We start from the raw sequence: 26,196 nt of genomic DNA on the forward strand, positions 1-26,196 counted from the left end.
TGGCAAGAGTTCATTTCTTTTGATGGCTGCATAGTATTCCATTGCATATATATATACCACCTCTTTATCCATTCATCTATTGATGGACATCTAGGTTCTTTCCATACTTTGGCTATTGTGTACATTGCTGCTATAAATGTTCGGGTACATGTGGCCCTTTGGATCACTACATTTGTATCTTTAGGGTAAATACCCAGTAGTTTGATTGCTGGGTCATAGGGTAGCTCTATTTTCAACTTTTTGAGGAACCTCGATGCTGTTTTCCAGAGTGGCTGCACCAGCTTGCATTCCCACCAACAATGTAGGAGGGTTCCCCTTTCTTTACATCCTTGCCAGCATCTGTCGTTTCTTGACTTGCTAATTTTAGCCATTCTGACTGGTGTGATGTGGTATCTCATTGTGTATTTCCCTAATGCTGAGTGATATGGAGCACTTTTTCATGTATCTCTGTTGTCCACTTGGATGTTGTCTTTGCAGAAATATCTGTTCACATCCACTGCCCATTTCTAGGTTGGAAGTTGCTGTGGCTGAGGTCGAAGAGATGCTGCCCGTGTTCTCCTCAAGGATTTGGATGGATTGAGGTCTTTCTTACATTGAGGTATTTCAACCATTTGGAGTCTATTTTTATGTGTGGTGTAAGGAAATGGTCCAGTTTCATTTTTCTGCATGTGGCTGTCCAATTTTCCCAACACCATTTGTTGAAGAGACTGTCTTGTTTCCATTGGAAACAAGTTCCTGCTTTAAGATTAGTTGACCATAGAGTTGAGGGTCTATTTCTGGGCTCTCTATTCTGTTCCACTGATCTATTTGTCTGTTTTTGTGCCATACTGTCTCGATGATGACAGCTTTGTAATAGAGCTTAAAGTCTGGAATTGTAATGCCACCAACTTCGGCTTTCTTTTTCAACATTCCTCTGGCTATTTGAGGTCTTTTCTGGCTCTATATAATTTTAGGATTATTTGTTCCATTTCTTTGAAAAAAAAAAAACGGATGGCATTTTGATAAGGATTGCATTAAACGTGTAGATTGCTTTAGGTAGCATAGACATTTTCACAATATTTGTTCTTCCAATCCAGGAGCATGGAACATTTTTTCCATTTCTTTGTGTCTTCCTCAGTTTCTTTCATGAGTGCTTTATAGTTTTCTGAGTACAGATTCTTTGCCTCTTTCATTAGGTTTAATCCTAGGTATCTTATGGTTTTGGGTGCAATTGTAAATGGGATTGACTCCTTAATTTCTCTTTCTTCTGTCTTGTTGGTGGTGTATAGAAATGCAAATGATTTCTGTGCACTACTTTTATATCCTGACACTTACTGAACTCCTGTATGGGTTCTGGCAGATTTGGAGTGGAGTCTTTTGAGTTTTTCACATGAAGTATCATATCATCTGCAAAGAGTGATATTTTGACTTCTTTGCTGATTTGGATGCCTTTAATTTCTTTTTGTTGTCTGATTGCTGAGGCTAGGACTTCTATTACTATGTTGAATACCAGTGGTGATAATGGAAATCCCTGCCATGTTCCTGACCATAGTGGAAAAGATCTCAGCTTTTCTCCACTAAGAATGATATTCGTTGTGGGTTTTTATGGATGGCTTTGATGATACTGAGGTATGTACCCTCTATCCCTACACTCTGAAGAGTTTTGATCAAGAAAGGATGCTGTACTTTGTAAAATGCTTTTCCAGAATCTATGGAGAATATCCTATGGTTCTTGTTTTTTCTTTTATTCATGTATTATATCACACTGATTGATTTGCAGATGTTGAACCAACCTTGCAGCCCTGGAATAAATCCCACTTGGTCACGGTGAATAATCCTTTTAATGTACTGTTGGATCCTATTGGCTAGTATTTTGGTGAGAATTTTCACATCTGTGTTCATCAAGGATATTGGTCTATAGTTTTCTTTTTTGATGGAGTCTTTGTCTGATTTTGGGATCAAGGTAATGCTGGCCTCATAAAATGAGTTTTGCGGTTTTCCTTCCATTTTTATTTTTTGGAATGGTTTCAGGAGAATAGGAATTAGTTCTTCTTTAAATGTTTGGTAGAATTCCCCTGGGAAGATGTCTGGTCCTGGGCTCTTGTTTGTTGGGAAACTTCTGATGACTGCTTCAATCTCCTTACTGGTTATGGGTCTGTTCAGGTTTTCTATTTCATCCTGGTTCAGTTGTGGTAGTTCATATGTCTCTAGGAATGCATCCATTTCTTCCAGATTATCAAATTTGCTGGTGTATAGTTGCTCATAATATGTTCTTATAATTGTTTGTATTTCTTTGGTGTTGGCTGTGATCTCTCCTCTTCATTCATGATTTTATTTATTTGGGTCCTTTCTCTTTTCTTTTTGATAAGTCTGGCCAGGGGTTTATCAATCTTATTAATTCTTTCAAAGAACCAGCTCCTAGTTTCATTGATTTGTTCTATTGTTTTTTTGGTTTCTATTTCATTGATTTCTGCTCTAATGTTTATTATTTCTCTTCTCCTGCTGGGTTTAGGCTTTCTTTGTTTTTCTTTCTCCAGCTCCTTTAAGTGTAGGCTTAGGTTGTGTATTTGAGACTTTTCTTGTTTCTTTAGAAAGGCTTGTATTGCTTTTTATTTTTCCTCTCAGGACTGTCTTTGCTGTGTCCCACAGATTTTAAACAGTTGTGTTTTCATTTTCATTTGTTTCCATGAATTTTTTCAATTCTTCTTTAATTTCCTGGTTGACCCATTCATTCTGTAGTAGGATGCTTTTTAGCCTCCATGTATTTGGGTTCTTTCTAAATTTCCTCCTGTGATTGAGTTCTAGCTTCAGAGAATTGTGGTCTGAAAATATTCAGGGAATGATCCCAATATATTGGTACTGGTTGAGACCTGATTTGTGGCCCAGGGTGTGATCTATTCTGGAGAACGTTCCATGTGTAACAGAGAAGAATGTGTGTTCTGTTGCTTTGGGAGGGAATGTTCTGAATATATCTGTGAGATCCCTCTGGTCCAGTGTGTCATTTAAGGCCTTTATTTTCTTGTTGATCTTTTGCTTGAGTAAGGGGGGTTTAAAGTTCCCTACTATTATTGTATTATTGTCAATGTGTTTCTTCGATTTTGTTATTAATTGGTTTGTATAGTTGGCTGCTCCCATGTTAGGGGCATAGATATTTAAAATTGTTAGATCTTCTTGTTGGACAACCCTTTGAGTATGATATAGTGTCCTTCCTCATCTCTTATTATAGTCTTTGGCTTAAAATCTAATTTATCTGATATAAGGATTGCCACCCCAGCTTTCTTTTGATGTCCATTAGCATGGTAAATTGTTTTCTACCCCCTCACTTTAAATCTAGAGGTGTCTTTGGGTCTAAAATGAGTTTCTTCTAGAGAGCATATGGATGGATTTTGTTTTTTTATCCATTCTGATACCCTGTGTCTTTTGATTGGAGCATTTAACCGATTTACAGTCAGGTAACTATTGAGAGATGTGAATTTCTTGCCATTGTATTGCCAGTAAGGTGACTGTTACTGTATATTGTCTCTGTTCCTTTCTGGCCTACTACTTTTAGGCTCTCTCTTTGCATAGAGGACCCCTTTCAATATTTCCTGTAGAGCTAGTTTGGTGTTTACAGACTCTTTTGGTTTTTGTTTGTCCTGAAAGCTTTTTATCTCTCCTTCTATTTTCAATGATAATCTAGCTGGATATAGTATTCTTGGCTGCATATTTTTCTCATTTAGGACTCTGAAGTTGTATCATGCCAGTTCTTTCTGCCCTGCCAGGTCTCTGTGGATAAGTCTGCTGCCAATCTGATATTTTTACCATTGTATGTTACAGACTTCTTGTCCCAGGCTGCTTTCAGGATTTTCTCTTTGTCACTTAGACTTATAAGTCTTACTATTAGATGATGGGGTGTGGACCTATCCTTACTGATTTTGAGGGGGATTCTCTGAGCCTCCTGGATTTTGATGCTTGTTCCCTTTGCCATATTAGGGAAATTCTCTACAATAATTCACTCCAGTATACTTTCTACCCCCCTCTCTCTTTCTTTTTCTTCTGGAATCTCAATTGTTCTAATATTGTTTCATCTTAGGGTATAACTTATCTTTCATGGTCCTGTAGTTTTTTTCTCTCTTTTTCCCAGCTTCTTTATTCTCTGTCATTTGGTCTTCTATATCACTGACTCTCTCCTCTGCCTCCTTTATCCTAGCAGTAAGAGCCTCCATTTTTGATTGCACCTCATTAATAGTTTTTTTTTAATTTCAGCTTGGTTAGATTTTAGTTCTTTTATTCCTCCAGAAAGGGTTTTTATTTCATCAGACATTGTTTCTCTACTATCTTCCATGCCTTTTTTGAGCCAGCTAGTGCCTTGAGAATCGTCATTCTGAATCCTAGATCTGACATTATTACCAAAGTCCATATTGATTAGGTCCCTAGCTTTTGGTAATGACTCTTATTCTTTTTGTTGTTGTTGTTGTGAGTTTTTCCGCCTTGTCATTTTATCCAGATAAGAATATATGAATGAGGGAATAAAATACTAAAATGGTGGAAAAGACCCCAGAAAAATGTGTGTTAACCAAATCAGAAGAGACCCCAAATCATGGGATGAAGAAAGGGGTAAAAAGAAGTTAAAAAAAAAAAAAACCTGGTGAATAGAACAGAGACACCCCGGGGCACCTGGGTGGCTCAGTGGGTTAAAGCCTCTGCCTTCAACTCAGGTCATGATCCCAGGGTCCTGGGATCGAGCCCCACATCAGGCTCTCTGCTCAGCAGGGAGCCTGCTTCCTCCTTCTCTCTCCCTCTTTCTTCTCTCTCTTTCTCTCTCTGCTTTTCTGCCTACTTGTGATCTCTGTCTGTCAAATAAATAAATAAATAAAATCTTAAGAAAAAGAAGAAAGAACAGAGCCACCCATTTGGTTTTGGGAGTATTTTGGTCTCTTAGAAGAGCCTACCTTCCAAAATTTTAAAGAAAAAAAATAAAAAAAAAATATATATATACACACACACACACACAAATAAGGGTAAACATGATGAAGGGATGGAATATGACTGTAAAGATGAAAATTTTTAAAAAATTCCAAAAAAGGAGTTGATAAGTTGGTTGGGAAAAAAAAGAAAAAGAAAGTGGAGAGAATTTGCTCTCCAGAAAGTGGAGAGAATCTGTGCTAGATTTAGGGTCTATTTTTATCTATTAGAAGAAGTTGTATCCCAAAATTCTTTAGGAAAAAAAAAACCCTATGTGTATACAAAAGATAAAGTTAGATACAATGAAGGATAAAATATGACTATAATAATAAAAGTTCAAAAATATTTTTTTCATGAAAGTTATTGTTAAGATAAACTAGTTAAAAAAGTATAAAAGAGGAAAGAGTAAAAGTTAAAAAAATTAGAATAAGAAAAAAATTAGAAAAATTTAATTAACTTTCCAAGGCTAAAGAATCATGGGGAGAAAGCCATGAATTCCACACTTTGCTTTCCCCTCCTCTGGAATTCTGCTGTTCTCCTTGATTAGTGAGCTTGATCTGGGCTGGATTTCTTGCTGATCTTTTGGGGTAGGGGCCTGTTGTAGTGATTCTCAAGTGTCTTTGCCCGAGGTGGAATTCTACTGCCTTGCCAGGGGCCAGGCTAAGTCATCTGCTTGAGTTCACTCTAGGGAGCTTTTGTTCCCTGAACGCTTTCTATAAAGTTCTGGAGAAAGGGAATGAAAATGGCAGCCTCCCAAGCTCTGGCCCAGAGGAGCCCAGAGCTCAGGGCCCCACTCCTCAGTGCACCCCTGGAGAAAAGCAGTCAATTACTCCCATCTCACTGCTCTCCGACGGTGCTCCGAGCTAACCTGGCCTGTGACTGAGAGTTTCTGTCTCTGGCACACAGCCCCATTTGGAGTCTCTAAACCCAGCAGATCCTTGAGCTCTTTCAAGGGTGTCTCCTCGGATCTTCTGGGGTCCCTTCTCAAAGAGCAATTGTCTGACTATGCCACGGATCACAGTTTAAGGTAACCGGAAGCTGAGAACTCACTGTTTGGCTCTGTCTCTGTAGCAGGCTTCCCCGCTCTAATACCTGCGAGCTCTGTGACACTCAGACACCCCTGATCCTTCTTTGACCCCCATAGGACCTGAGACCATGCTGTCCTTGTGAGGGCTCCACCCCTGCTTAGCCTCTGGAGCAATGTCCCCCAGTGGAGCAGACTTCTAAAAGTTCTGATTTTGTGCTCCATTGCTCCGCTGTTTGCTGGGAGCCCCCCACCCCACCCCACCCCACCACAGTCTATCTTCCCTTTGCTTCTGATTCACTCCTGTAGGTCCTAGCTTTCAGAAAGTGGTTGACTTTCTGTTTCTAGAATTGCTGCTCTTCTCTTCGATCTCCTGTTGGATTTGTAGGCGTTCACAATGGCTTGATAACTATCTAGCTGAACTCCTGCTACCTGATGTCCTCTCAGCCTGCTACTCCTCTGCCACCTTGACTCCTCTTTCTACATTGATTTTCACAATGGTCTATTACTTCCTTTCTTCTACTTACTTTGAGTTTAATTTGCTCTTCTTTTCCAGATTTCTTAAGGTGGATCTCCAGTCATTAACTTGAGATATTTTTCTTTCCCGATGTAGTAAGTTAATGCTATAAAATTTCCCCTGAGTGCTGTTTTAGCCCTCTAAACTTTAAGTTTTTCTAGTTAGACAGCTGTAGACAGACACTGTTCCTTGTCCCATATGGGTGGCATACTGTTCTCTCTAATCTTATGGCTCCTTCCCAGGTCTGAAGTATTATCCTTATATGTTGGCAGTAGTCAATACTCATTTGCATACTCAAGATGGAGCCTCTGCTGATCTCCAGATTTCTCACTTCCTGTACCTCTGTTTGTTTCTGTGCTCTGAGATCTCTAGCTTCCTTGGTTTCTCTGAGCTCACAATTCCATCTTCTTAACTCAGAGGGCTCACCTCATTTATTTCCTCTTTCTTAAGAATAACCATTCTTCATCCCTTGATATCCAATGTCTTGAAAACTATTGTTTTATATATTTTGTCTTGTTTTGTTTTAGTTGCTTTTTTAAGAAGGAAATTAAATCCAGTCTTTGTTACTTCACCTTTGCTAGAAGCAACACTTCTCCCAACACATCTTCAAGTGTGTTCCCATAAATCATCATACTTAAGCCTCTCTCGAGTCCTCTGTCATTTAGATATCCATTTTTAATACTCATCTCATCTCACACGTGAGAAAATGGAGATTCAGAGACACCTAATAGTGGCTAAAGGTTGAATTTTTTAATATAGATCTTCTGGGTGTAAATCTAATGTTTGTTACAGTGCACCTGTATATCATAGGTGACTGAGTCACCAAGCTTGTCTGGTCTCTCTTTGCTTTATCTTAAATATCTTTAATACGTCATGCGTTCCATTTCCAGTATCTTAAGAGTCTGAGCACGTTGACAGTTGACAGTTTCTAAGGCAAGGATTTCTTCTGGGATCTCTTTGAGTATTTTTTGATGGTAGCTACTCATCATGAAGAATTATATACACTGACACTTACTTGGATGGATAATTACTCTTATTTCTTAAACTCTGGAATTCAAATAAGAAATATGACAGATTATGTTTCTTAAAAAATTGATATGTTAATATCTGGGGCCTTGATCTGGCTCTATGTTCCCTTTCTTTAAAGCAAAGTCCAAGATGGTGAAATTTTTCCCTCCTGGCAATGAAAAGTATCAAAATGTAACAAATCCAAGAATTGAATTAAGCCAAAACTGACACATCAAATTCTAATTAACTTAATTCTTTGGCTGATATAAAGACAGAAATGGGCTTCTGCTTAGCAGATTTCATCACATACTCTATGATAATGTGATCAAATTTCTTTTTCAATATATGGTTATTAAATTGTCCTAGTATAGTCTTTCCTGAAGTATGGTGATAACAAATGTCGTATCAGATGAGTTCATAGTAAAACAAAACAACAACAGAGGAGATGCTGAATTAAAGAAAGGTATTTACATTTTTTTACAATGGGATTTGTCCTTTTCTAACATGTAGGTATACATTATGAATCTCTAAAAAATGGATACAGAATATAATAACTCAATATATGCAACCCTGGAATCCTTTTTTCACATTGGATTAGTTTTCAAGTGCTATCTTGGATATGTAGAACAAGGATGAGAAATATCTAATCTAGGCGCTGGTATGGCATTTCATTTATTTGGCCATTGTGATGCCTCTACTAGAGCTCAACTTCTCTTTTCTAGATAATTATTTCCTCTCAATGTACTATTCCAGGTTTTCTCATTATGTTTTCAGACAGAGATGATGAAGTGTTTTGAACAATGTCTAAACAACAAATAAGGTTTTTTTTTTCCCACCTTAAGATTTATTTATTGGGGCACCTGGGTGGCTTAGTTAGTTAGGTGTCTGACTCTTGATTTTGGCTCAGATCAAGGGCTCAGGATTGTGATATTGAGCTCTGCCTCTGGCTCCACACTGGATATGGAGCCTTCTTGATATTCTCTCTCTCCCTCCTCTCTTTCTCCCTCTTTCTGTCTCTCTCTCTCCCTCCCTTAAAAATTATTTATTTATTTATTAGAAAGATATTGAGACAGAGTGAGTGCCCATAACACGGGAGGGGCAGAGGGAGAGAATGAAAATCCTCAAGTAGAACCCTTGGTAAGTATGGAGTCCAATGTGGGGCTCCATCCCAGGACCCTGAGATCATGACCTCAGCTGAAATCGAATCAGCTGCTTAACTGAAGCAAACAAGATGGCAAAAAACAAAAAACAAAACAAAACAAAAAAAAGCACAAAAAACTCTGATGCATAAAGAAGTATCCTTTAACTAACCCACCTCAAATACTTATGACACATATTCATCAGACAAAATGTGGACACCTTGACTGGAAACTTGTTGTAATAAAAAGGGAAAAGAGCTAACTCCAAGCTTGTGAAATTAACCTTTTTGAATACAGGAAGTGCTTTTAATGTAAAAAAAATTTCACACACCATAAATGCGAATTGTACTATTAGTGTCTTTTATATAGAAAACGCGTATTGGCAATAAGCTACCATGATTTGAGCAATTTAAAATTAATTTGTAATTTGTTAACTGTAACAGCTTGTGCATGAAAATAAGGTACTTAGGTCTACAAACACACACATGTTCACAGAGTATATGCAAGGCACTGTTCAGCTCACTGATAGTACTAAACCACATAAGAATTCCAGATCCAGGCAACAAACCAACAGTGAGTAGCCTTGGGACCTGCAGCCCACAGATTGGGATCCACTGTTCTAGATCCTCTAGCCATTGTAACACTACTTGGGTCTAAGGGAAATGAAGTCACATTCATTTAACAATATTTATCACATACTTGCTCTATATAAGGCATCATGCTAGGAATTTGGAAAACACAGATGAGTAAGACAGTTCCTCTCCTTGAGAAATTTATAATTTAATGGAGACAGATGGACATAAAATGTTTACATACTGGTGTAACAATGTGAAAAATCTATTTATACATTAGTGTAATATAGCGGAAAAAATTATATTGCTGTAGCTGCTTTATCTCCTCTGAGGATGGCATTGTGTTTTCTCTGGAGTAAATGGCTTTCTGTTTGGCAATGTAACTTTAGCAGCAGCTTTGTACTAAAAAAGTGAGCAACCCTTCCCCCAAGGGTAGAATTTTGAAAGAGACAAGAAAACAAAGAAACAGTTCAACAGCTATACCTATGAAATGGAGAGATATTTACTGTGACAAATAAAAATATTGAGAGGAAAGGGGTAAGGGTTCTAGAGAAAGAAAGGGAGAGGAATCAAGCAACATAGTGGCAGAAATCTGGTGGGAGTGGGTGTGTATGGGGGAGAGTATTGTGAGAAATTTGGACTGGAAGGAATGTTAGGCAAGATATGGTGGCAACAGGAAATTTATTTGGAGGTGGGGTAAAGTGAACTCATTAAATCAGAAATGGAACACAGAGAAGTGCAAAAATCTTAACTATGCATCATTTTTTTTTTCCAAAAGAAACACATCCTAGTGATCATCACTGGCTCAAGAAACAGCACATCACTAGAGCCCCAGAAATGCCCTCTTGGCCAAAGGACTTTTATGTTGATCTGAACCCATTTTTCTCATCTTCATTTTATTGATAATAGTTTGGCATAGACGGAAATGCTTATGTGAGAGGTGACTTGGTGGCTTAAAAATAAAGGGAGTGGAGTACTACATTTAATATCTGGATTGGTATGTAACAAAAAGAAGACAAAAGGCATAGGAAGTGACCTGAGGAAAAGTAGAGTTTTTTTTGAGAACCGGATACTGAAGTCTTCCAAAACCGTGAGTATATAAGCTCAGTGGAATTGACAGATATCTTGAGGAAAGTCTTTCACTGAGCAAACCATATGTGCAAAAGTTCAGGGACCTAGGTAGGCATGCCACTCTAAACTGGAAAAGCACAATCTGTGAAGTGTTTGAAGCATAGAGTTCTTGGGCTTAAGGAATAGAAGATGAGATCTGAAAAACATATATGGTGAATTTGAAGAATTTTGGGGCAAAGAGGTGGTATTCTTTTTACAGATACAGGAGAACTATGGAAGATCATTAAGAATGGCAGTAACAAGGATGAGATTCATTCTTTAAATGGACTCCTTTGGGGCTAGTTGTCAGCATAAAATGGAAGAGGAAGAAGCGGGTATCAATAAGAAGATTAGATAGGAAGATTATTCTAATATGTGAGGTGAGGGATCATGAAGAACCAAATCACAGCATGGTATAAAGATGTGAATTCAGCCAGCAATGAAGAACAGAAAACAGATGTGGAAAATGTTCAAACAGTAGAATTAATGTGTTGGAGGCTACGGCATGGTTGGAGTCGAGGACCAAACCAGGCCCTGACTTGTGTCTCCTTCAAAGTCTAGACACCTTGACAAGGTTAAGGACGGGGAAAGTTGAGTGCACCGAGAAAGGGTCTGTGCTATGTGTAGTGTGCTTGCTTATGTGACTTCCCACACACTCTCCCTACAGTAGGGAACAATGTGGCCAGGGTCCTGAATTCTTAGTTAGTCCTTGTTGTTCTGTACCTCCCATAACTCACTCCCTGGTTGATTGTCTTGCTAATGGCTTTAGCCGAAACTACCTGGCATCACGAGGTTTGTTTGTAGTAAATGTAAACTTGTTATAGAAACTTGTGGTCATCTGACTATGTACTGATGTATTACTCCTCCTATTGTGGTCTGCCTTATAAATGCTTGTAAGATGTGGAATAAAATTGGCACTGTTGGACATCATCTTCATTGTCCCTCCTGTCTCCATCTCTTTGTCTCTTAATTTCTTTCCACCATCCTCTTAGCCCTCATGGTTTCCCTGGTCGATTCATCGTGCTGGCTGCGACATTAATGGTATTTGGTCACCAGTTGGCTGAGAGGGTGTTAGAAGGGAACAGGAAAGGACCCCTTATCCCTGCATCTTGGGAGACTGGGTAGATGGGTATATCATTTACTCAAACTGGAGATGCTAAAAGGAGGAGCTCAAAGTTTGGGGCTGTGGTTGCAAAAGTTATAATGAGGTGAGTTCTGGGTCTGTAAGTTTGAGGTGCCCTCAGGACATCTAGGTAAGAATGTTTGTGTGTTAGTGTCATAAATGACACCTCCAGAAGCTACTGGAAGTGACAGGGAGAAATCACAGAAAGGAGACAGTAAATGAATGTCAGTGGGTGACAGTGTAACTGTAAAGGAAATGGGTCCTGAAATTGGTTCAAAAATAGAATAGCATACAGTTACTAGAAAACAGTTTTAATTTATTTCTCCATAGCTTTTATTACTGGGTTGCTTAAATAAACAATTTGAAAAGTTAAACTATATTCTTCATATTTTTAATTTATTATCATTATTAACCATTTCATTTATAATTCAAGTCTAACATAATTGTCCAATTTAAGTAAAACTTACTGAAATTGGGCTCACTGTTAATAGCATATAAACCTAGATTCTGTCAAAACCACATAGTTAAAACACTGAAGAGTTATACTAATATTTTGATTTAAGTTTTTAAATGCTTAAAAATAAAACAAAAACTAAAAAAAGTATAAGTATTTTGGACATTATAAACTGCAGGTTTCACTTATATATCCAAACTGGGATTGCAGGGGTAGTGACGATTAAGAAAACAAAATAAAAGAGGAGACTTTGGTGTTGGGTAGGATGGAGAAGAAAACAAATGAAAATTCTTTTACTGTATAAATTTAATAGGCCAAAGAAATGCAAAATTAAGAAAAATTAAAGGCAGTGAAGATGGATGGACAAAACAAAGACAGGATGAATGAACAAAGAGGAGACCTATGGAAGTGGGTAGGTGTCACGCACTGCTTTCTCATCTGAGGGAATCTGCAAGTTGTGGACCAGGCTGCCAATCTAGTTTGGTCTGAATGAAGGGACCTTAGTTTACTAGGGCAGCCATAACAAAGTACCAGAAACTAGGTGGCTTAAAACAACACAAATTCATTCTCTTGTAGTTCTGGAGTCTGGAAGTCAGAAATCAATGTGTTGATAGAGCTGAGCTTCCTCTAGACTCTTGGTAGTATCCTCTCTTGCCTCTTCCTAGCCTCTGGTGGTGGCCTTTGACTTTTGGCATTCCTTGTCCTTGTGTTGCATCACTCAAGTTTCTGCCTTTGTCTTCCCCTGCTACTCTCCCTGTGTCTCTCTGTCTCTGTGTCCCTTCTCCTCTTTGGAGGTGACAAGAGACCACCCTATTCTAGTGTCTCCACCTACTAACTAATTACATCTGTGATGATGCTATTTTTCAATGAAGTTACCTTCTGAGGTTCTAGGGAAGGTCATGAAGTGTGGCTGGGGGAAGGAGAGGTATAACTCCACACTGTACATGACACTTCTGGAAAAAAGAGAAAACAGAAGTACTTTTTGATATTGAAATGATCTGGTATCTCAGTTTATAAATGATAGGAGCCTTAAGTGCATGATAGCTATTTTCCCTTGTGATTCATTTGCTGATTCCGGAGGCTGCATGGAGGCTTAATAATTTGAAGAGGAAAACTGAAATCTCACATTGTTTTACATTATCTGAAAGAAAAGCCCCACCTGAGGAAAAGAAACTGCTCAAACTTCAATTATTCCTTTCCTCCAATGCATGCCAAGTTTAGAAAAGTATGGTACAGGAGGCTGGAGAGCAAAGCTCAAAATAGTAAAAAATCTGATTAAATCAGTCAGCCAGGGCATGGGATACACTAGGCTCTCAGTGGAAATTCCATGTCAGTTGTCCCTTAAAGACATTTTTAAACCAAAAGTTGACTCCTTCTGTCTTATATTATAACTTACCTCATCTCAATTTCTTTGAATCTGGAAAAAGCAAACCATCACAGGGGAGAAAATAATATAAAATTCAATCTGATGGTATTTTATTCTCAATGTCTAGCACAAAAGAAAACATATGGTAGATGTATCAAGAAGCACAACATGTAAACAACATGAAAAATAAGTCAATAGAAGAAGACTGACAGAAGATCCAGATGTTAGTATTAGAAAAAAGGTGCCATAAAATAGTTATAATCAATCTGTTCAAGGAAATAAGACAAGTGATTGAAAAAAGTAGACAAGAAACAGTATTTCAGCAGAAAACTGAGGACTATGAAAAGAAAGAAAATGGACATTCTGTGACTGTAAAACACCATATCTGAAATTTAAAAAACTTATTTTGGTTAACAGCTGACTAGACATAGGTGGAAATATGATTGGAATAATCAGAGACAGAATAATAGAAAAGAATCAAATTGAAGTACGGAGAAGGAAAAGATAGGGAAGAAAGCCCAGAGAAAAAGTCACTTCTATGACACAGCCAAATAAGCTAATAGGTGTATTTGAGCACAAGAAGGAACAGAGAGAGAAAAATGTGACAGAGGAATATTTCAGGAAATAATGGCTGGGAAATTTTCAAAGCTGACACAGGTCTTTCCTCCACAGGTTTAAGAAGTTCCTGAAACCTGAACAATGAAATATATAAGGGAAATCACACCTAATCTCCTCATAGTCAACTAAAAACTTAAAAAAAAAATCTTAAAAGCCTAGAAAAAAGACACATTGCCATCAAGGAAACAACATCAAGAATGGTGGCTAAATTCTCAATGAAATCATGGAATTCAGAAAACAAAATGGAATGTTGTTTTCAAAGAAAAAGTGAACTGAAGAAGACCTGACAATACAGAATGCTATACTTTGCAAATACATTTTTCAAAAATTAAGGTGAAATATAGATATTCTTAAGATAAAAAAGCTGATAGGGTATCTGGGTGGCTCAGTGGGTTAAGCCTCTGCCTTTGGCTCAGGTCATGATCTCAGGGTCCTGGGGTCAAGTTCCCGCATTGGGCTCTCTGCTTGGCAGGGAGCCTGCTTCTCCCCGCCGCCCCCCGCACCTGCCTCTCTGCCTACTTGTGATCTCTGACTGTCAAATAAATAAATAAAATCTTAAAAAAAATCTATAAAAAAAGAAAAAGGCTGATAAATTTGTTGGCAGTAGACCTACATTATAAGAAATATTAAAAGAAATTCTTTAGGCTGAAAAAAATCACAGGCGAAAGCAAGGAAGTACAAGAAGGAATGAAGAACACTGAAATGGGTAAGTATGACTGTTGACATTTAGGGCAACAATCCTAGCAAAGCCTGTACTGTACATAATCCATATTGAAATAAATTATATGGCAATAGCAAAAAATAGTGTGGGGGAATAAACAGATATAAATATTTGCAAGATTATTGAATGTAAACAAGGACCAATTTAAAATTGTTTGTATAAAGATTCATTTAGTAATTTCTATTGAAAACTAAATGAATTATACTAAGATCAAACAAAAATATTAAGAGAAGTAATAGAGTAAGATAATAAAAATTATTGGTGAATCTACAAGAAGGAAGTAAAAGGGGAATAAAGAATTAAAGAACAAGTGGACAAATAGAAAACAAATAACAAATGAGAGAAATAGGAACTAGTAATAAGCCATGGTTTAAATGGGCAATTTTCACTATATGTATATCTAACAAAGTATTCATATCCACACTATACAAAGAAGTCTTAAAATAGATGTTAAAAAATAATCAACTCAAAGAAATGTGCAAAAGACTTGAACAGACACTTTATAAAATAAGATGTCCCAATTTCCAGTAAGCATATGAGAAAGAACTTACCTTGTAATAGATAATGGAAAGCCCATCAAAATCACAATATGATACAAACACACACTTGTATAATGTTTTAAATAATAATAAAAGAAAAAAACAGATAGTAACAACTGTTGACAGAGTGCAGAGCAACTTGAACTCTCATATATTTCAAGGAAAGTAGAAATTAGTCCAATCACTTCGTAAAACTGCTTGGGACTATCTACTAAAACTAAACATGCAAAGCCTATGATGCAGCATTTCTATTACTAGGTATACATCTAACAGTAATTAGGATATAGGTCTGCCAGAAGATACATACATACTTGTTCATAAAACCTTAATTTCTAATACCTAAAACCATAAATAATCCAAATGTCCATCTACAGGAGAAGTGATAGCTAAATTCTGGTAGTAAATCCATACAAAGGGACATGGCACAGCGATAAAAAACAACAAACTACCAATATATGCAATGATGGGATAAACTCTACCACATTATTTTGAAGGGAAAGGCCAGACACAAAAAAGCAAATAATGTAAGATTCCATTTATGTGGTATAAGAGAGGAGGCAAAACTAACAGGCATTGAAAGAATTCCTATGAATGGGGCATACTCTCTACAAAACGACTGCTCATTCTGGACTACTAGGTTTAGATAACTCTCCCAACTTTTATACTTTGCCTTCCAAGAATCTCCTAAGAAAAATAAGCAGTAATCAGCTATGAGTATTTCTATTCTTTGTGTCAAGCCATTTTTTCCCATTGAACTATCTGTTAGATTTAAGGTATTGTAGACAGTGAGTAAGGTAAACCTTCTTGACTGGCACGAATTACAAACTCTTAATACTTCTTAACACTCCATTTAAAAAATGGTTCTCTTGGGGCGCCTGGGTGGCTCAGTGGATTAAGCCGCTGCCTTCGGCTCAGGTCATGATCTCAGGGTCTTGGGATCGAGTCCTGCATCGGGCTCTCTGCTCAGCAGGGAGCCTGCTTCCCTCTCTCTCTCTCTCTGGCTGCCTCTCTGTCTACTTGTGATTTCTCTCTGTCAAATAAATAAATCTTTAAAAAAAAAATGGTTCTCTTATGCACATGGCCTGATGAAAGGGCTTAAGTACATTATATTTAGGAAAGTAGTGGTAACATTCAATAGTGTTAAATGTGAGTAAACTACTGGAGTCTCTTTGAAGATGGGGAATAAGATACAAAAAGGACATTTGAGTAAATAAGGAAATATGGTCAGAAGTAGAGCATAGTGAACATTTGGGTTGCATTACTGCATTCCATAGTTATACACAAATAATTTTAAGATTTTTCTTTTTTGTATCTTTGACCTATATATTGACTAGTATATAATGCAAATTTGATGGCAATTTTTAAAAAAAAAAGTCATATTCTATCTCTTTAGTGTATCATATTGGCGAAACTTTAGACAAACTGAGTTTAAAAAAATTTTTTTTATTAGCATATAATGTATTATTAGCCCCAGGGGTACAGGTCTGTGAATCGCCAGATTTACACATTTCACAGCACTCACCATAGCACATACCTTCCCCAATGTCCATAACCCCACTACCCTCTCTCTTCCTCCCTCCCCCGGGCAACCCTCAGTTTGTTTTGTGAGATTAAGAGTCTCTTATGGTTTGTCTCCCTCCTGATCCCACTTTGTTTCATTTACTCTTTTCCTACCCCCTATTCCCCCATGTTGCCTCTCAACTTCCTCATATCAGGGAGATCAGACAAACTGAGTTTAAGTTCCAGAGTTTAGTAGTTAGGTGACCTTGAGCAAGTGATTTTTTCTCTCTAAACCTTGGTTTTGTTATTTTTAAATAAGGATAATCATAGTGCTTTCTTTATTGAAAGAATAACAGAAGTATTGCATATAAGTGTCCATGTTTATGTACAAAATGACATCCTTTGTCAGATAAGATTCCAGGGGTGGCAGAGTGGCTGAAGAGGGTTTTCTAGTAGGATAGTAAGGAACCAATTCTGAGCAGAGAAATTATATCAGGATCATCATGTGAAAGACATAAAACTATAGTAGTAGGTTGAAAGGAAGGCTCTTACAGAACAATTGCCATAGAAATAATATTCCATAGAAACCAATTAAGAGTTTTTCAAGACTATATCTATGTAAGATATCCAACAGAGGAAAAAAAAAAAAGAGAAACAACTATTTCAAGGAGAAGACATTTCAGACAAAAAGGCAAAGGAAAAGAGCATTGGTACAAAAGAAGGTGAAGACCAACTGGAAACATTCCCTTCGCCACACTGGGTAGGGACTGGTATTAACTCCTTGGTAAAAGAGAACTGAAGATGAGATCAGATCTATTGTTTACTTTCTATGACTCCTTAAATGTAGCTCCATACAGTAATCTGTACACAGTCACAGAACTGGATCCCAGAGGGAAGAAGTTCCCAAATCTCAAGAGAGGAAAGAAGTCTACGTCCCTCAGAAACTGGATAGAATGGTGAAAAATATGAAATTAGCTATAAAAATTGAAATTGTGTAACAGAAGTCACAATGTTATGTATGCTCACACATTTTTCTTTCTTGAAAATAAAAATAAAAACAAAGGAGGTGACCAAACATTTGAAGATTTTGGACAAGCAGTATCTGAAGTGAGAGAGAAACAAACACAGGCTCACACCATGAGCCTTCTGTGATTTCTGGATTTCAGTGACCAGTACAATATCCCACACTCCAGCATCCCCCCCTTCCCTCACTACCTTAATAGGAACTGACATAAGGTTGCCAAGTTCTTATTTTAACAAGTACTGACATTTAAAAACAATCACAACTCACCATTTACTCCATTCTTCATTTTACAAAAAAATGAACTTATACCAAAAAATATAGGATGGACATGAACTGGGAGGGAAAGTGCATTATGAAAAACTCTCTATATCACTCTCATTATTCTCACTTTCGTGCTGGTATGGGACAACTTCTCTGTGGACGGAATTGGTTTGTGGGCCAGGATTTCCAACCTATTGCCCCAAAGCACTGTGGTGTTCCAGCATCGTGGCACCTATACCACCAACTCAAACATTTTATTCCTATGCAAATGCATTTAGAGATTTTGTTATACAACGTGGGTATAAGGTAGTCTCAACAAATCCCTTATCAATTTAACAAACTTTTATTTTTGCAAAATTTGACATATAGATCAATTTTGGCCCTACATCGGTTATTAGAGTTGAGATTCCCTTTCAATGAGCAACCGATAATAGTACCAAGACCCTATGTTTAACTCATATAATATCACTTACAACAGTGGATTGCAACATTGGCTGCCCTGACTAGCTCCCTTCTAGACACTGAACATCTTGAGGGCAGTAACTAGTTTTCCTTAAACCAAAGCAACAGTTGGGACAATGTGAGCCCTTATACCTATGTAAGAACAAATGGCTTTGCTCAGATTATGTCTCCTGAAACATAATAACAATGCACAACAAACCCCTGCTGCTATGTTCTAGTTTATTGATGAAAAGAGGAATTGGCTCTGTCCTTCAAAATTTACTGATTCATTCTTCAGAATACACGAAACCGTTACTAAGTGTTTAGCTCTGTGCTAACTGCTAAAGACAATCAAGACGAGCAGAATGGAGCTCTTGCCTTCAAGGGTGGCAACAGTACTTGCTCTCAGGAGCTCACATTATCCTCTTAGCAAAGTGCCAGTTCCCTGAATGATATAAATAATAAAATTGTTTGTGATCTCCACAGAGTAAACACTTGCTCTGATATGCTTTTCTTAATGAAAATAAGGTCTGTTTATCACTGTAAGTAGCAATACCCACTCTATTTCTCCAAGAGTCCTCTTCTCTAACAGATTACAGCCACTATCCCCCGACACACTTTACTTAAATTGGAGCCTTAGCCTTATCCACTATAAAAGAAACAATAAATCTGCTTACTATTGCAAGTCTTGTTGTATTTGCTGTTCTCCTGTGCAAAACCTTCCAGCCGGCACTGAAAACGATGCTGCCAAAATTCTTGAAACCAAGGGTTTCGAAGGTTTGTTTCTGGACGGAGCTTCAGATAATAATCATCAAACCACTTGACATCAGGAGATTGGAGCTTGATTGTGATTCCACCAACAGCTTCTCGCTGATATCCATCTGTCACATCATACCTGTCAGCCCAGCCATCACTGTGGGGAAACAAAAACCAGCTCAGCTCAGAATAGATACTTTCTAAGGAAATGATTCCATATTTGCTTTCCTTTTGAAAAGATCAGTCATTAAAAGGCGCCTCAGGCCACTTCAGGGTCCTACATTATACCTACATGATTATGAGCCACCCAGGTGCCCTGAGTGTTTAGTAGCTAGGTCCAGTTAAATTTAAATCCATTCTGTTCCTTTACTTTATTATAATGATTATAATGATCATAAAGTAAAAATGAAAATATTTTGGAGTACCTGGGTGGCTCAGTGGGTTAAAATCTCTGTCTCTGTCTTTGGCTCAGTTCATGATCCCAGGGTCCTGGGATCAAGCCCCTCAATGGGCTTTCTGCTCAGCAGGGAGCCTATTTCCCTTCCTCTCTCTCTACCTGCCTCTCTGCCTACTTGTGCTCTCTGTCTGTCAAATAAAATAAAAATTAAAAAAAATCTTTTAAAAAATGAAAATATTTCTCAAACACACGTAATATTAATTTAACCATCCTACAACATGATATTCTTTTTTTTTTTCACATTTTACAAGAAATTATAAAGAGGTTTAAAAAAGCTTCTGATTACGGTCATTCTGTTAAGTATAGATTCTTTAGCACTTCACACCAAAGTCCCATAATCCACAGTCCATATACTCTTTCCCATCACAAGGTACTTCTTCAATATATTTAAAATGCACACATGAAATCCTGTTTGTGTTGGACAGATTAGAAAACTTCTTAACAATGAACCATCAAGGATGGTGACAGGGACCATCCACTTCAATATTACTATCATTCTATGCACTGATAACTCAAAGTAACCTAGGGATTTTAAAATAAAAGAGAGTTTGAAACCAGAGAGTTCATAATACAACGGTTTAAGAGTGTGAAAGAATAAAGGGGAAAGTATTCTAAGCTTATTTGGAAAATATGTGAAACAAAACTTTGGAAATAAAAGACATAAAAAGATATTTATATCAAATTTGGGCACACCTCAGGGAAGGACAAAAGATACTGATTTTTCCATCCTCTTTCCCACTGGAAGATGCACAACTTGTGCTAAGTATCTGCTGGGACCCAGTGGGGCTGTCCTTCCTCTGAAGACAGGCAAGTGCTTTTTCAAGGAAGATAAAGAAAATCAAGGGACATTATAACATTGAGAAAAAGTAACAAATAGGGAAGAGAAAGAGTTTGGAGAGAGCTGAGCGGAAGAACGGGATGCAGCCTCTGAATGTGAAGCAGGAAGTGCTTGGAGGTTAGAGGGGGTAGGGTGAGGGTGGACACCAGAGAAAGGGGGAGAGAAAGGATTTACATTCACAATCATTGTTTATTTCATACATATTAGATATATTTATCAGAACGTGAATCTCCCTTTATCTTCCTTCAAATGTATTTTTCTCTTTTTAACTTTTTTTGTACGCGGAGAGCATGCTCCAATATTTTGCATATAAAATCAGTGCTGGGGAAGGTATTACGTAAGTAATTAATTAAAATAAGTATAAAAAATGTACTTTTATTCTAGCATGCTCTGCTATGGCAACTCTGACTTAAAAACTGATCATGAGAGTTTTTCCAAAGGTCGCAGATTACTCATTAAGATATCATAGGGGCTTGCCATAACTTGAGATGTTTCCTACGGTATCAGTGGGTGGAAGAGGAGAAACAAACAAACAAACAGAACGAAACATTTCTTCTTCTAAGTCGTCACTGACAAAAGAGATTTCGTTAAAAAATTATGGTAAAATTTCAAAAACTTTTGTGGCAGCTCAGGAAAAAGACGAATAAGTCATGCAATATGTTTTGTCCCAGTGTTGAATTTGGTTACTTCACACATTCTCTTCCCTCAAATTTCTCATTTTCAGCTGCAGAAGATTTTATTTAAAGCTGACAAGTTGAAATGATGTGGGCTTGTTTGCCTCATTTTATCCCTCTGTTGTGGAGGGTTTATTATATCACTGGTATGAGAGTGTGGGTCTCATTGGCGCCGGAGGAGATGCAGGGGCGTGCTGCAAACGGGGCAGGAAGGGCTGTTTGTCAAGCAGAGCCCCATTCTCCAAGAAGTGGGAATTTAAATTGCTCCTTTTGTTAATGCTAGCTTGCTCTTATGTAACACTATGATTATGAATATTACATAAGAAATGTAAGATTATAATGGGTCCAATTTACCCTTCACAATTCATTCATTGAATTTAATAGGGATTGTAAAAAGCTTGTCTTGATAAACTTTTCTGGAGGAAATATTTCCATAAAAAAAGTATCTATGCCAGAGTTTGTTAACTGACTCAATTCACACCATGTTCTTCAGCTTTTATTTATTTATTTTTTTTGTTCAGGTATAAATTCCTTCTCCATGTTTAAGAAGTTGGCAAAAGATGTTTTATTAGTAGTCTATAAGTTAGAGTTGTGCAGTCAAATGTTCTACCACTGAGCTATGCCCCCTAGAGTTGTGAATTTAAAAGTTTTGTTCCAGATGTTTCCATTCAACAGCAAAGTAAAAAATCATAATGGAGTTTGTAATTAAACAGAAAATTCCAATATCTATTTGATAAACCAAGGTTATTCTATTTAAACTTAGTGAGGAATGTCTGCTATATAAGTTTCAAGAAACTTCATTCCATGATGGCTAAGTTAGATGGTGTTGTATTGACTTTAGGTTATTAAACATTAACATTTTCATAAAAATGTGCTTTTAAGATTTGTGTTAAGATGACAGGGTATCTCTAAGTAAGAAATAATAAATCCAAAAGCAAAATGAAATGCCAAGAAAAACTTACGCTACTTTTCTATGATCTAATGCTTTACATTATACGGATAGATTAGACTGTCAAGTACTACCTAAATACTTTTGGGAGACATCTATTTTACCAAAGAAGGAATAAAGAGTAGGGAGGAAGATAAGGGAAGAAACTAAAAATACACCATATTTAAAATACCTCTCCCCATTTAGTATCTATCTATCAATCTACCTGCCTATGTATCTCCACCCATTCATCCATCCATTCATCCGTTTATCTAATTTCTCTTCTCCCTGGTGGGCATTTTGCCCATCTCCCCATAATCCACTTCATTAGTTTTCTTCTGATTCCTTGATATACAGTCAGTCTTCATTATTTGCAGATTCTGTATGTGCAGATTCATCTACTAGCTAAAATTTATTTGCAAGCCCCACATTAATACCCATGGCACCTTTGTGACACTTGTCACATGCACAGGGTGGCAAAAATTGTTGAGTCTCTGGATGTGCACATTCCCAGCTGAGACTGAACAAGCTCCTCTGCTTTCTGGTTGGAGCTCTCATATTATAAACAAGTGTCCCTTTCATGATCTGTTTAGTAGCAGGGTTTTTGTATTTTTGTGGGTTTTTTGTTGTTGTTTTTGATTTCACTGTTTAAAATACCCCCACCCCGCATAGTGCTAATGTGTTATCTAGAGTTCCCAAGTGCAAGAAGGCTATGATATCGCCTACACAGAAAATGCATTTTTAAAATCAGCTACATTCATGCATGAGTAAAGTGTTATTTGGTGGGAGTTCAATATTAATGAATCAACAATATATTTTAAATAAGGTATCTTTAGACAGGGCATGCATAAAGCAAGGTTATGTACTGCCTACTTGATGGAAATGTTGTGAAAAGAGGCCCACAGCAATTTAAACCTGTCCTTCTCCTGGGGACAGTGGTCACTATTCACTAATTCAATGTTTGGTGCATGTTTATGGCACATAACTTCTGTGGAAAACAAGAATTCGGTGTACATATAATGTTCTTAATTGGAGTGTTATATTAGGCCTCTACCTTTTCTTTGACTATAGAAACTGAGTGACTTGGACATTTAGAACAGGAAAAACATTTTTAGCTTACTTAGGTTGGTTTAACTAAAGGAAGAATCTTTAATAGACCCATTCTCAAGGAATCTAAGGTATTGGATTCTTTACATTCTCCCTGAAGACATGTTAAGGACATGCTCATCTGGCAAGAATTTATTTTCATTTTCTTTCCAAACTGTATAACCCAAATATATATGCCTCTTCTATTATCTACATATCTTCCTTTCTCCTCTCTGCCCTCAATTCCCACTATTCCTCCTATTTAGCAATTCACAGAAATTTAATTTTTATCTCTTTTCAATAGAAGGTTGTTGTTTAACAAAATTGACTCCGAAATTCTCCAGCTAGAGTTCATCTTCAATCTCTCTATAGCTTTTCTTATTTCCGCCAACATTTATTAAATACCTGTCTATCTTGGACTAAATTATTTTGTGGCAATGAAAAATTCCAGTGTCCCAGTGGTTTAGTGAGAAGCAAACTCCCTGCTGAGCAGGGAGCCTGGTGCAGGACTCGATCCCAGGACTCCATGATCATGACCTGAGCCGAAGGCAGCCGCTCAACCAACTGAACCACCCAGGAGCCCATCATCCTATGGTTCTTAAGTAGTCCACTCAGAAGTGGTGCAGGTCACTTCTGCTCATATTTCATTGATGAAAACAAGTCATATGGGCAAGCCCAGGTGTGTATGATTTTTCCCACACAGGGGATCAATAAATGTTGTGAATAAAAATTCACTTCACCACATTTATTATCTATTGAAACTGTTTTGAGATTGAGAAAAACAAGTTAAGTAAGTTTTACACAGTATACTCCAAGACTCACAGTCTAGTAGAGGAATGGAGAAGAGGACAGACATATAAATCAATGACCTCATACAAATAAATATTGTTGCAGGTGTGAAACAAATGTAATTAATTCTGTTAGGGAAATCAGATTTATCTATTTATTTATTTATTTATTCATTTATTTATAAAAGGAAACACATTTATTTGAAAGAGAGAGTGTGGAGGCAGAGCAGAGGGAGAGGGAGAGAGAATCTTAAGCAGGTTCCACGTTCAATATTCGGCATGGAGCCTGACTTGTCCATCTTAGCACCCTGAGATCATGACCTGAGATGAAATGAAGATTTGGATGCTTAACAAATGAGCCACACAGGTGCACCCAGCTTTATTTATTTTTTAAATATTTATTTATTTTATTATGGGGGGCAGGGAAGAGGGAGAGGGAGAGAATTTCAAGCAAACTCCCATTGATCTTGGAGCTCCGCTTAGCTCTGTCTCAGAACACTGAGATCATGACCTGAGTTGAAACCAGGAGACCAGAGCTTAACCAACCAAGCCAGTGAGGTACCCTGAAAGATCAGTTTTAAATTGAGTTTGACAAATATGGGTAATACTTTTATATATATATCATATGAAATATATATATTTTATATATATATAATATGGAGTGACAACGGTATTTTGAAATTTTATTTTCTAGGTAGGGAGAAGGTATTTGGGAATCTGGAAAAAGTGACTTAGAAGCAGTGCAGCTACTTTGATCACTCAGGACAGTGAACCAATGAGAAGTAAGCAGAGGAACACTAGTTGCGAATGGTCTTTTGTGTCATCCCAATGGTTTGGACTTTTTCATTCAGACGACAGGGAGCCAGTGGTGGCTTTTAAGGTGGGAAATAAAATGAGGAGATGATGAGAATTGGAGGAAATATGGTAGCAGCGGGAACAGATCAGAGTGATCATAGATGAGTATTCAGGGAATCAAGTTAGAAAATGTGCTGCAGCGGTAACTGAATTTAAAGCAGGAGCAGGAGGCCTGCAGAGGCTTCTTTGTAAGGAATACCAAGAATCCCCTAGGAGAGATGTGTGGAAAATAGGGGTAAAGGGGGAGTTTTATAGTTTATGCTATCATGAGGATATTGTTGTTCCATATCCTAAATGTAAAGTAGAGGGAGACAACAGGTCTGGGGTAAAAAAAAATAAATATAAGTTGGAGTCTGTGATGATCAGATTTCCCTTTATATGCTCTCTAGTGGTTCTTTTGTCCTGCATTTCGATCTATTCTCTACATATACAACTGATTTGAATGTTTAAAAAATTAATCCAGGGGCGCCTGGATGGCTCAGTGGGTTAAGCCTCTGCCTTCAGCTCAGGTCATGATCTTAAGGTCCTGGGATAGAGCCCCGCATCAGGCTCTCTGCTCAGCAGGGAGCCTGTTTCCTCTCTCTCTCTTCTCTGCTTGCCTGTCTGCCTACTTGTGATCTCTCTCTGTCAAATAACTGAATAAAATCTTTAAAAAAATTAATAAAATTTAACAATTTTCTTATCTTTGGGCCAATACCATATTAACCTACCCTATTCTGTTTAGTCTCTATATATGCAAAACAATAGCTATTGGCAATCAGAAAATGAGAAATAACAAAAATAATAGAACTCTAAAGACTTGATACTCTCTACCACTATGTCCTTATAATATAAATATTTTAACCTTAGAATTATTATTTTTATCATTTGTTTTATTAAATCACTGATATATAAAGCAGATCAATACTTATGGTTATAAAATAATTACCTCAGGGTTTACAATCAATAGATTTAATATAAAAATATATTTCTGGAATGTTGAAGCCCTTGAAGTCTACATGGTAACAGGAATAAAAAAATTGGAAAATTATGAAGAGAAAATTTTATGAATTATCAAATGTTAGAGATGTTAAATAATTTAAAAATTGTTTCTCTTATCAAAATCTAAATCTGTATAATGTAGATGATATAATCTTCCTTTCCTCATTTCCTGCTCATATATTTTAAGTGATTGCTATGGAAAACAGAAAAATACACGTAGCACAGAAAATTGCATTGGATGATCCTTTAGTTACAGTCTCCATGTACTACTCATTCCAGTTCATTAACTAGGAAAGCATTTGGAATGCCGCTTTGGTGTGTTCAAACTGCTCAGACACTGTGGTAGGTTCTAGTACGTGCCCTTAAGGAGTCAACAGTCCATTAGGCATGACCTGGCTGAATGGGCAATCCTGACTTATGAACCCACTGGCAGTTTCTTCATTTACTCTTCAGACTGAACATGCTCTTTCCTTTTTCCTCAGTCTATCTGCAA

General features: G+C 37.2%; 1 protein-coding gene across 3 annotated transcripts in view; it reads right to left on the reverse strand.

Moving 5' to 3' along the window:
- GRM5 (glutamate metabotropic receptor 5) overlaps positions 1–26,196 on the reverse strand; it is a 530,405-nt gene that overhangs the window by 127,540 nt on the left and 376,669 nt on the right. For all 3 annotated transcript variants that reach the window (XM_045071440.1, XM_045071437.1, XM_045071438.1), the window contains exon 4: positions 19,018–19,253. In XM_045071440.1, coding sequence (XP_044927375.1) covers positions 19,018–19,253 — 236 coding nt within the window. The remainder of the gene's footprint in view (positions 1–19,017; positions 19,254–26,196) is intronic.

This window comes from Mustela putorius, unplaced genomic scaffold, assembly GCF_011764305.1.
Source record: "Mustela putorius furo isolate JIRA1106 unplaced genomic scaffold, ASM1176430v1.1 tig00003987_pilon_pilon_pilon, whole genome shotgun sequence".
Taxonomy (NCBI): Eukaryota; Metazoa; Chordata; class Mammalia; order Carnivora; family Mustelidae; genus Mustela; species Mustela putorius.